This window comes from Chrysochloris asiatica, unplaced genomic scaffold (genome assembly GCF_000296735.1).
Source record: "Chrysochloris asiatica unplaced genomic scaffold, ChrAsi1.0 scaffold00238, whole genome shotgun sequence".
Classification (NCBI taxonomy): domain Eukaryota; kingdom Metazoa; phylum Chordata; class Mammalia; order Afrosoricida; family Chrysochloridae; genus Chrysochloris; species Chrysochloris asiatica.
Genome location: NW_006408756.1, coordinates 1,183,567 through 1,196,080, shown reverse-complemented (window position 1 = coordinate 1,196,080; position 12,514 = coordinate 1,183,567). Strand labels below are relative to the sequence as shown.

General features: G+C 45.1%; 1 protein-coding gene across 1 annotated transcript in view; it reads right to left on the bottom strand.

The window, feature by feature from the left end:
* The window catches only part of TCFL5 (transcription factor-like 5 (basic helix-loop-helix)), a gene marked incomplete at its 5' end in the record, with an annotated part of 22,721 nt that extends 10,210 nt beyond the window's left edge, over positions 1-12,511 (bottom strand). Inside the window, 5 exons of the mRNA XM_006873388.1 lie at positions 6,558-6,699; positions 9,050-9,296; positions 11,012-11,174; positions 11,437-11,623; positions 12,132-12,511. Of these exons, the coding sequence (XP_006873450.1) occupies positions 6,558-6,699; positions 9,050-9,296; positions 11,012-11,174; positions 11,437-11,623; positions 12,132-12,511 (1,119 nt within the window). The remainder of the gene's footprint in view (positions 1-6,557; positions 6,700-9,049; positions 9,297-11,011; positions 11,175-11,436; positions 11,624-12,131) is intronic.
* Between the last annotated feature and the right edge of the window lie 3 nt (positions 12,512-12,514).

Below are 12,514 nucleotides of genomic sequence, written 5' to 3'. Positions count from 1 at the left end.
TCTCCGCGGTTCTGTCAGGCATCCGTGGCTGCTCTGACCCTTCTCCTGCTTGGTCTCACCCAAGATGGCGGCTCCTGGAGCAGCTGAGCATCTTGAATTAGAAAGCAATGGATTTCTTGCTTCTGCTACAAATTCCCCTAGCTGTAAGTCTTCCAACCTTCTAAATATTCCTTTATATGTGGTTCAGAGTTCTGGGACCATTCCCTGAGCCTGCTTGGTCGGTCCTGTATTCGGTGTTGTTGCTGACGGAGCTCCTTACTGCACTTCCACCCGATCCGCCATCTTGTTTGTTCTCTCTTCAATTATCTTTAACAAAATTTTATTTGCATGCAATAGTAATGATATTGTCCAATGATTTCCGCATTCCCTGGGTTACCTCTCTTTGAAATGGGCACAAACATGGATCTCTTAAATCAGTTGACCAAGTAGCTGTCCTCCAAATTTCTTGTCACAGATGAGTGAGTGCCTCTAGTGCCGCCATCAGTCTGTTGAAATATTTCCATTTGAACTCCATCAATTCTGAGAGTCTTGTTCTTTGCCAATGCCTTCAGTGCACCTTGGACTTCTTCCTTTAGTGTCATTGGCTCTTTTTGTTTGTTTACCTGTGTTTTATTTATTTTTAATGTTTTATTGTGAATTATGTGATAGTTTACATGGAAGAACATTAGCTTTACATTCATCCTATCATATATCGTTTCACCGTCATGGTTACAGTTCATTGGCTCTTGATCATATTCTATACCTCTTGAAATGGTTGAACACTGATCATATCTTTTTAGTACAGTGACTCTGTATTCCTTCCATCTTCTTTTGATGCTTTCTGCATCATTCAATATTTTGCCCATGTTGTTGTTGTTGTTAAGCGCATTCAAGTTGGTTCCGACTCACAGCAACCCTGTATAGGGTTTCCGAAGAGCGGCTGGCTCAAATGGACCTTGAGGTCGAGAGCTTATCCTATAGCACCAACACTGCAAATCGAGGTTTGAATTTTTTCTTCAGTTCCCTCAGCTTGAATGCTGAATGTGTTCTTCCCTTTTGGTTTTCTATCACGAGGTCTTCACACATTTCATTGTAATATTTGACCTTGTCTTCTCGAGTCGAGCTCTGAAATTTTCAGTTTAGCTCTTTTACCTCCTCATTTCTTCCATTTTGCTTTAGCATCTCTACACTGGAGAGCAGTTTTAAGAGTCTCTTCTGACATCTATTTTGTCTTTTCTTTCTTTCTTGTCTTCTTAATGGCCTTTTGCTTTCTTCCTGACCACAACTCTTCTGGTCTTTGATCATTAGTGTCTAATGCATCAACTCTGTTCTTCAGATGATCTCTGAATTCAGGTGGAATGAGTTCAGGGCCATATTTTGGCTCTCGTAGACTTGGGTTAACCACAACCTGCCCCTGGCCTTGTTTTGGCTGATGATATATGAAGCCTTTCTGCAGTCTCTTTGCACAGATGCAGTCAGTTTGATTTCTGTTTATGTCATCTGGTGAGGTCCATGTGTATAATCATCTTTTATGGTGTTTTAAAACGGAATCTGCAATGAAGAGATCATTGGTCTTGCAAAATTTTATCATGCGATCTCCAGCATCATTTTTATCACCAAGGCCATATTTTTCAACTACTGATCCTTCCTCTTGGTTTCCAACCTTTGCATTCCAATAACCGATAATGATCAAACACATCTTGATTGCATGTTTGATCAATTTCAGACTGAAGGAGCTGGTATAATTCTTTAATTTCACCATCACTGGCTTTAATGACTGGTGTGTAAATTTGATAATAGTTGTATCAACTGGTCTTCCTTATAGGCATACAGATATTATCCAATCACAGACAGTGTTGTACTTTAAAACGTATCTTGAAATGCTTTTTGATGATGAATGCAATGCCATACCTCTTCAATTTGTCATTCCCAGCACAGAAAACTATGTAACTGTCAGATTCAACACAGCAAACACCAGTCCATTTTAGTTTACAAACATCTAGGATATGGATATTCACGCGTTCCATTTCATTTTTGACAACTTTCAATTTTCCTAGATTCATGAACTTGATGCATTCATGTTCTGATTATTAATAGATATTTTACAGCTGTTTCTCCTCATTTTTAGTTGTGCCCCATAAGTAAATGAAGGTCCTCAAAGCTTTACTCCATTTGTGTCATTATGGTCAACTCTACTTTGAGGAAGCAGCTCTTCCCCAGTCATGCCTTCTAACCCAATGCCTTCTAACACAAGGGGCTCATCTTCCGGCACTGTATCTGACAATATTCTGGTGCTCTTCATCATGCTTCAAGATTCAATAAACTGGTGCTAACAGACAGTATTTCATGTTATTCATAAGGTTTTCAATGACTATAAATTCAGAAGTAGTCCATCTCTTTCTTCTTCCTAGTCAGTCTTAGTCAGAAGGCTCAGCTGAAACTTATCCACCATGGACTGGACCACTAACAATAAGGCATTTAAAATACCAGTGGCATAACTTCCAGAATCACAGCAACATGTAAGCCACCAGAGTCCAGCAAACTGACAAATGAGTGGCGGACAACTACCATAGGGCCCTGCAATTCCACTCCTACGTATATTCCCAAGAGACTCCCGAAAGATGTACACCCATGTTCACTGCAGCACTATTTATAGTGGCCCAAAGGTGGACACAACCCAAGTGCCCATCCACAGATGCACAGATTAACACAATGTTGTTCTGGAGTGGCGCTGTAGGATAAGCTAACTGCAAGATTGGTGGTTCAAACTCACCAGCCACTCCCTGAAAGCCCTATACAGGTGTGCTAAGACTTAACGGTATACAACAACAACAAAGTCCATTTACACAATGGGATATTCCTCAGCCACAAAGAGACATGAAGTTGTGACACACGCTACGACACCCTAAAAGAAACAAGTCCCAATAATGTGTGATCCCACTGATAAGAACTATCGAAAACAGGCAAATGCACAGAGAAAGAAAGTAGACTAGTGCTGACCGGGGCTGGGACAGGGCAGTGGGAGTGTCCCTTAGAGGGTACTGCTGGGTTTCTATTTGTAGTGGTTGCAGAACCTTGTGAATTATGTAACGCCATTGAAATGTGCAGTTGAAAGTGATTAAATGATAACTGTTATGTAACAAACCATCTGCAGGGTGGAGCGGGAACTGCCGAGCTGACAAGAGCCCAGCAAGGTCTGAAACAGAAAGCCGTCAGCAGTTATTTTCCCACATTGTGGAGAAATCTGAGTAGGACTGCAATGATGGAGGAGAAGGACTCTGGCCTTTGAGAGGACCTTAGTGGAACTGAGACAGATCTCTTCTTGTAGGCGCATGCCTAACTATGTATGATGTTTGTGATTTTCTTTTGAAATGCTCAGCAAACGTGTGTGTAAACATGGTGTTGAGATTAGGTGATGATGATACAGGTATTCAATGCACTCTAATCCAAGTGAGTCATCTCTTTCCCAAATTTCTCTCCGACTGTCTGTGCTCCACACACACGTGCCCCACCTTCCCACTGAAAGCTGGGAGGCAGCCACTTCTTGCTTCATCCAGTCTTCCCATCTCAGTGACCAGAACCCACTCAGCTCAAGCACCAGCAGACATCTTGAAGGCCCGCCTCTCACCAGAACCACTGCAGCATCCTCCTAGTCCCTCCACCTGGCAGCCAGAGTGCCTTGGTAAAACTCCCTGTTTAGGAACCCCAAGCCCAGTGCTCCCTGAGAACTACACTCTTCCCGCCCGTTTCCTGCCACACCTCACAGGACTGCTCCTTTGACTGCCCCTGGCACTGGGGTTCCCATGCGCCCTTCACCCATGGTGGTAGCCCTGGGGGTGGGGAGACACTGGAACTGCAGCGCCCTGGCCAGGCTGGCTGCTGTTTCTCCTCCTCCTCCGGTGGGTCTGCACTCAACCTTTGATCTTCAGTCTAAAGAAGCCCCTTGGGCAGTCTCTCTGTCTTAACATCACCTGCCTGTCCCAGCCTCAGCAACCTGTCTACTTGCTAGCTGGCTGTCTCCAGGTGTCCTAGTCTAAGCATCCTAGTATCTGAAGCAGGCCTGGTTGTAGCAGAAAAGATTTGCTGAAAGCAACCAGTCCGAAAGTTCTCTTCATGCAAAACGCTCACATAGTCCATCTTGAATGAACAAAACTATTATCAGTAAGTTGTACACCTGCAAAAACTGAACTGGCAAAAGCTGTGTGACAGGTGTTTCTACAACAGTGATCAAAACTAAAACAAAACAAAAAAGTAGCGGCTGAGGCTGCTTATGGACACCCAACAGCTCATGGGATCCGGTTCCTTAGTTGGGAGGCTTGGGGTCATGGCTCCATAGGACATTCCAGTGAATTGGCCTAATAGTGCGTCTAGTGATTCTGTTCTACCTCCCGGTTCATCGTGAAGGACCTCGGGACTTACAAACTACAAGCGTACACCCAAAGCACAGCTGGTCTTTATGGCCCTGGAGCAACAGAGGGAAGGGACAGGAATAGAGGATGGGGACAGCGTGGCTACGATCTCCACAAACCACTGACGCCTCTGCCATTAAACCAGAAGAACTGGATGGCATCCTGCTACTGTTACTGAACACTTTGATGGAAGATTCCACAGAAGAATCCTGATAAAAATGGGGGAAAGGAAGAACAGAATCTCAAAATGTCATAGAGGCTGGGCTTCTGGAGCGTGAACCCCTGAAACTAGTGTCCTGAGATTACCTTTCCACCTTAAGCTAACACTGTCCCCTGAAGTCTTCTTCCCTAAGAAAATGTCTGCCTTGAGTATTATGCTCTTTGGAAACTATATGCTTGTTTAGTAAACCTTCACTATAAGAAGTTTTTAAAATACTATCTATATGGGATCAAAGTAATAACAGTTAACTGGACAAATTCAACAGGAACCTTGGTGGTGGTGGTTATGTGCCATGGAGTCGGTTTCAACTCATTTTACCCTGCCTAGTTTCCAAAAGGAGCTCTGGTAGCGTAGTGGTTATGAATCAGGCTGCGAACCGCAAGGTCAGCAGTTCGAAACTACCAGCTGCTCCAAGGGAGAAAGATGAGGTTTTCTGCTCCCGTAAAGATTTACAGCCTCAGAAACCTTGTTCAGGGTCACTATGGGTCGGACTCAACTGTACTTAACAAGTGTTTCCGAAGCTCGTTCCGAAGAAAAGAGTTTCTTTCTTCTGCGGAACAGCTGGTAGTCTCGTACTGCTGATCTTGAGGGTAGTAGCCTGACTTTTAACTACTACACTACCAGAGCTCCTTAAATAGGAACCTTAGTAGGCAGTGAATTCCGGCCCATTGGGGAGGAACAACTCAGTGAAGGACGTTGAGACTGGCCGCACAAATGGACGGACAGTCAGACTGTCTGTACAGGTGCAGTTAGAAGCAGCTGAATTGGTGCATGTTTTTCTGTGTGTATTCTCAAAAAACAACAAAATGAAATTAAAAAAAAAATCATGTAAGAGAAAGAGGAAATTTCATGGGGAAAAGCCAAGTGCAGCCATGTTTAGGCTATTTCTATCCAAATTCCTTTCAGCTGGTGTCTCATGACCTGGCCCATAAATAATCCACATCCAGAAAGCATTATGTGTGCACGTGTGTAATAAATCATAGAAACTAGTTTTAAATCGATTTACTCTCTGAGACTATATAGAGATCGGTCACAAAAGCTTTTATTAATTTTAAAAGGTGTAAACTTTACCTTAGTCATAGTTTAATAAATGACATGAATAGCAATTTACAGACTCCTAGTATGGCACTGCAGAATCAAAACTGGACTATTAACCACAAAGCTGACAGCTGAAACCCATCAGCTGCTCTTGGAAACCCGATAGAGTTGAAACTGACTCGACAGCACTTAACACCAACAACATGTTCACACAGCCAATCATGAAATCATTTTTTAAAAAAAATAACAATTTCATTTTATTAAAACAAACCAATATGCTACCTCTAACACTATTAAAGGGTAAGCACATCATCAATGACTACAAATGGTCCACTTAGGGTCGATTTGGCATAAAGTAAGGATTGCACTTTCCACTGCGTAATTTATAATGAAAATAAGGAACTGGATGAATTAAGCAACACAGAAGAGGGAAACAGATGAAGCAAGGCCCTCGAAGGGGCAGTCCTGTTCAGCGCCCGGGCCTGTTGGCTGTGGGAGGAGCTGGACTGACATCGCCTCTGTTGACAAATATGAGCTAAGTCCCCTAGGCAGACCCCTGCTGTGGCCAAGAGCTGCTGAGCTAGGACAAGGCACAGCCTTTGTGAGAGGCTCGGGGTCTGCCACCAAGTCGATTCAGACTCAGAGCAACCCTGTACAGGGGTCCAAGACTGGAAATCTTCCCAGGAGCAGACAGTTCCATCTTTCTCCCACTGGCCTCGCAGGCCAGCAGCCTGAGGCCTCACCCACAGCACCAGTAGAGCTCTCCTTTTTGTGAGAACCGTGATACTAGGTTTCAAAAAACAAAGGACCGTTTTTAAGGTATCTTACAGAAATAAGGACAAATCGGAATATCATACGTAAAACTTGTAAAATTCTGAAAATCTCTCTACCTGGCCCAATTGTATACTGACCTTTTTGAGAGAATCTCCATGTCTTTCCTGAATATACTTTAGGAATGCTGTTGTCCACTGAAGAGTTGTGGCCTTATCCGTCTCAGCATTGCAGAACGGGACTAAAAGATTCAATTCATCACAACAAATTCGGATTCGGCGTCTACAGTCACAGTCCAAAGCAATGACAGAGAGAAGCGGAAGCAAAATGAAGGAGCGAAGGGACAGGCTTCATAGTATCACCTGAAGGTCTCGAGCTCAGGAAGCCTGGCCACTGAGCACTGCACAGAAGTCCCACCACTGATTCCCTGATTCTGACTCAGGAACTCTCTAGGACAGAGATCACTGCCCTCATCCTTCTCCTGAGGTGAGTTCGAATCCCCAACCTTTCCATCAGCAGCCAATCACTTTAACCACTGTGCCACCAAGGCCCCTAAGTCCCACCCAGGAGGTGTGGATTCATTGTTCTAGAAGCTCAGGAGTGGACCACGCCCTCACTGACCCCCACCATGATGCACTCTCTGGTTTTCCCAATTTACTTCTCAGGGACTAGACCAGTGAGGGGTTCACAAATCCCCAAAAAGGAGGCAAACATTTTATAAAAGTGATTTATCTGGGCAGACCATTCTTCCACTCAACAACTGGCATTCAGTGTACCCAGTGCTATGCTCGGAGCTCATTCATAGCTTTCAGAGTCTCCAAGACAGATAGATGATGGACAACAGGCCTGTTAGTATCCTCAATCCCAAACTCCCAGGGGTCCTCTCTTAGCAGACAGTTATTTCAAACTTTCGCATATTTATGTCCTAGTCCAATTCCCAAATGAATTGCTACTAAACAGTTTATAGAAAATGACGCTCATTATTCATCTATCTTTACAACCATTTACTTAGACTTTGAGAGATTTTGCAAAGTGTAAACAGCAGCTAGCTGCTAAACAGCTACTTTCTAACTTTCAGGCACTAAGCTAACACTTTTGGTATGTCATTTCATTTACCTCCAATCCCAAGTAGATGAGGCAGATACTATCCCTATCTTAAAGATAAGAAACTTGAGCTGAGAGGGCTAAAGAATTTGCCTAAACAGAGTTGAAATTTGCTAGAGAGTTGAAATGCAAAGTTTACTGTCAACATGCAGTATAAGGCTTTTCACATTGTTGTTGTTGTTGTTAAGTGCCTCTGAGTTAGTTCCCACTCATAGGGATCCTGTATAGGGTTTCTGAGGAGCGGTTGGTTGGCTTGAACCGCCGACCTTGTGGTTAGCAGTCCAGTGCTTATCCTACAATGCTGGACTCGTGTTGTTGCTATTATGTGCTGTTGAGTCAGTTCCGACTCAGAGAGACCCTGCACATGGTTTCTAAGGTGCAGCTGGTGAGTTTGAACTGCCAACCTTGCAATTCAAACCGACCTTATGGTCCAGTGTTTACCCTACTGCGCCACACCAGGACTCACACTAGGTATTAACTGTTTATTCAATAAATGGGAGCAGGAAAAAGGAAGCCCTTTCGTTAGTGTGTGTTACAGACACATAAAAGCAGAGGATCTGTCTTTAATGCATAGCTCAGCTCAACATTAGAGCCTGCCAAGCGGGCCACTGGATTTCCTGAAGCTAGAACAGAAACCAGTGCACACTAAGGACTCAATATATGACTATAAAAATTGATAACATATTGTTGTTAAGTACCTTTGAGTCGGTTCCGACTCACAGCAACCCTAAATAGGGTTTCCAAAGAGCAGGTGGTGGGTTTGAAGCGCCGACCTTGTGGTTCGCAGTCTAGAGCTAATCCTACAGTGCCATACTAGGATAATGTATTAGGGAATCATATCAAAACTCAAACCCTAACAGAAAACAAATTAACCACTTTGATTTTACATAGACAAATAGCACCAATAAAATCACAGATAAAACAATTTAAATAACAGTTTAACCTCCTCCTCCCCAACATTCTTTAAAAGAACCAAGCAAAACCCAGTGGTCTCACGTGCAGGCCCAGCCGCTAGCTTTTCAAAGGTTGGCTTATGAGGCTGGCCTGCGGCAGGTGTCACTTCAGGAAGACTCCTACCACAATTCCCCGATACAAATGGCTCACTTCAACTATCTGTGCAAACAATGTGGTTGATGCTTTCCTCTGGGGGCATCTTGAGTTTGGGTGTGCCTGTGGGGGTGAGTGGGCACTGAGCCTCTGGTGAGCCCCCCTGGTTGGCAACACTTCACAACTCAGTACTGGGGGAGTTAAGCATGTCCTGTGGGAGGCTACTGAGTGAGGAACCCCCACACACAAGTTTGCCCCCTGTGCCTTTTCTCTTTGCTGATTGTACCTTTGACTGTAATGAACCTTAACCATTAGTTCTCCTAGAGAATTGCCAATCCTGGGGTGTACTTAGGGACCCTGGGGATCCACCCTGGGTCTTCCCGCACAGAACCAGCTTTAGTATCGTTTTATCTGTAATACAATTACACTTTTAACACTATTGTATACAAATCAACCTGGCTAGATCAATCACTCGCATTACCTTCTATCTCTTTCCATTCGGTTATGCCTCTCCCTACGCTGAGACCTTCCTCCCTGGGGCCCGCTCTGGGTCTGCTCCCCCAGGTTGGACTGTGAGGACTCCGCTGATTGCCAAGCGCCCTGTGCGGCTGTGGAACCTTCGCCCACATTCTGAATCTCTCCAAGGGCTCTTCTTTCTACATTTGTGTCCAACTGACGTACTCTACTTCGATTCCTCTTATTTATTGCTTGTTTACATAGCGCTTCTTCTTTGCAAAAGAAGAAAAAAGTGGTACTTTAATTTTTCATTCTTCTTGATTTATCCCCATCAATGCTAAAACATTTTCCCCAGCCTTTTCCCCCCCAGATACACACATTACTGGGCAGGTCGCACAGAGAACAGAACCAGTAAGAACTACACTGTTGCTGTTACCCAGAAGGGGTGTGACATTTCAATTTCATGCTACAAAATTGAACATGAATTTACAACTAAGTGAACATTAGTTTTTTGGTGTATCCTCAATAAAGCCTGTCAAATCCCTCCCTATACTGTTTAATCAACAGCTACTAATATCCCTACAAATAACGACACCAAGAAGTTACCAAGTCTTCTGATATTCAGAATGGAAACAAACAAAAAAGCCTTGAAATATGTTTTCCTAACAGGATTTTCTTTTTATACACTTATTCTAATCTGACAAGTGGTATTTTAACGGCAGTGCTCAGAAGAGAGAACAAAACCAAAGTGGCTTTAAGATAAAACGTGTCCTCACCTGAGAGGTCATTCTCCCACAAAATGAGCAACTGCATCCAAGCTTTACTCTACAGAGATGTCAGATTTCCATGAAAAAAAAAAAAAAAAAAAAACAGAAAAAGCCAGCATCGGGCTTGTCATTGGAGACGTGTCTCCTGATGGCCACAAAACCAAAGTCTCTATGGTGAAAAGAAACGCTGAGCAGACATGTCAGAGCAGCGACACTTTTCAAGGGAGACGTAAGGGGAAAATCCAAAGCATTGTTATTTCACTCCCTAAGCTGAGCAGTCGGTACAGGGGCTATGTGACTATCTGTAGGCCTTCCAAGTATTCACGCTTTTACCTGAACCAGGCCTTAGTAACAATGGGAGAAACATGAGACATGGGCTAGACAGTTCTCCATTCCTGTCCTATCTGCATTAGCTCTTGAAAAGCCTAGTGTAAGCTGTACTCCTTGTCTGTTCAGGGAAGAATCCCATTATCTTTAATTCCATTCTTCCACCAACTTTCTGAGGCACTCTCATATTATCTTGAAAGTGACTGATTTTTCTGGAAGAACAGGCTTGAGTTCACCTTACATGTTAGTAAAGTAAGCCTCTAGTTGTTTCTTCCTTTCTAGACCGTTCTGAATCATCGAAGGCCTCTTGCTCCCAACTCACTCTTGTGCCCACCTGCAAACTATCCTTCTATGGTTATTCACCTCCCTAAGTCATTAGCAGGCTGCAGACTCCTGCCTCACTCACGAAGTATAAAACTAATAATAAAAACAGGTGACTGTGCGTTGAGTGTAACTTCAGGAGGGCGGAAAATTCAATGAGCTGAACATGGTGGTTACAACACGGCTGGAGCTCGGCAATAACGGGCAGGGTGTGTCTTGTTCTGTTGTCCAGGGGGTCACTACGAGTGGGCGAGCTTCAGTGGGAGCTGGTTTGACAACACCAAACAACAACAACGTAATTTTTCTATTTACTGATTTACTTCACTATTTTAAAAAAATTATCCCCGGAAAGCAGTGTTTCCAATATAAAGTATAATTATTACGTTCGACACTCAGAGGAACGCTCAACATGAGGTGACTGGGGTGACAGGAATGGAAGGATCCCCTAACATGTAAACACGCCTGGAAGAAAGCTTCATCTGTTTATAGCTCCCCGGCCTGCCCCCTCAACAACGGAGGGCATCAAATCAGGTGAGGTCAAAATGCCACCTATCTTCTGCTTTATAGCTTACCTCCTACTTTAATCCAAACCTGCTCAGGTAAAGCTTTGTTTCTACTGCCTAAAGTCTGTTTAGTGGATTCAATTTCCTGCTGATAACAGAAAGAAAATGCTCTAGGCAATCCAATATCCTGATGCTTGGCAGCTTCGAGTATAGAACAGGAGGTACCAGAACTCTGGAAAAAATGAAGCAACAGTAATTTTATTAATATGTGTCTTAATCTCAGTACTGCACAAAGAAAATGCACTTTAACTGAAGCACTGTCAAAGCTATTCATAAGCAATTTGAAGAACTTTAGGTGCACTGAGGATTTTTTAATTATCTCAAACAACCGTAGTATTCTCCGTTTTAAAAAGTCATTCAATTCAACCCTGGGACCTGACTACAATGAGTTCAGACTCAATATCCGAGCAAAGCTCCGTGGTTGTCTCCTCTACCTGTGTCTGTGAAAGGTTAGAACTCCCGGGAGTAGAGCAAGCGTTTGTAGTGAACAGTGGGTATGTAAATTGCAAAGCAGTAGTTGCAGCGGTAGTTTTATTCTTCACTAATGTCGTACATTTGTTTTGTTGCTGGTGCAGAGGAACATTCATTAGTTCAGATGGGTGTCGAATAAGAGTTACCAAACTGCCAAGACAAAAGAAAACCCGAGACTCATGAGGACTGTGTGGCAGAGAGGATCCCTGAAACATTACACTCTCTACTGGGTCCCTTCCATTTTTTAGATAGGAGCGGTGATCTATTACAAAAATCACACATGATCTCGCGGAGTCCCGGAGTGGGGCTGCGGGCCAATGCCCTGGACTGCAAGGTCAGTGTGAGTCGCAAGGTGGCGGTTCAAACCCACCAAATGCTCCTAGAAACCCTACGAACCAAGGCATTTAACAGCAACAATCTCCCCACTTCGGAACGCTGTGTCTTCCTCTTGGAGGAAACTGGGGCGGGTGTCTCACTTTTGAATTATGCCTTCTGCGCCCCGCACAGCCGCCAAACTCGGGTGCAGAGGCACACCACGTGGTGGGTCTCCAGTAGGCTGCATCCGGCGTGAGAGCGGGGCGGGCACCGGAAGGCAGACTCCTCCCCCGCCGGGGGCCGCGTCCCACTTCCCGCCTCCCCCTCCCGGGCCAGCACACACTTGTTGAGCGCGACGCCCGCCTCAGGGGGCTCAGGGCCGCGCGGTAGCTCGGCCGGCATGCTGTTGAAGCGGTCCTCCAGGCGGACGCGCACGGCCGACTTGGCCCGGGCCTCGGGCGCGCCCTCACCGGCCGCCGCCGCCGCCGCCGCGTTCTCCTTGTTGGCGCCGTCCGAGGCTTTAGCCCGGACCGCCGCCTCGCCCGCGCCGCTCGGCGTCTTCTCTGCCGCGCCCGCCACGGCCACTGGCAGGCTGGCCTCGCTCAGCAACATCATGCGCAGCTCCTGGAAGTCAATGTGGCCCAGGCATGGCGTAGACGCCGTGAAGCCGCCATCGGCCGCCAGAGCGGTCGGGCACAGCACGGGGTACACGGGCGGCGCACCCGC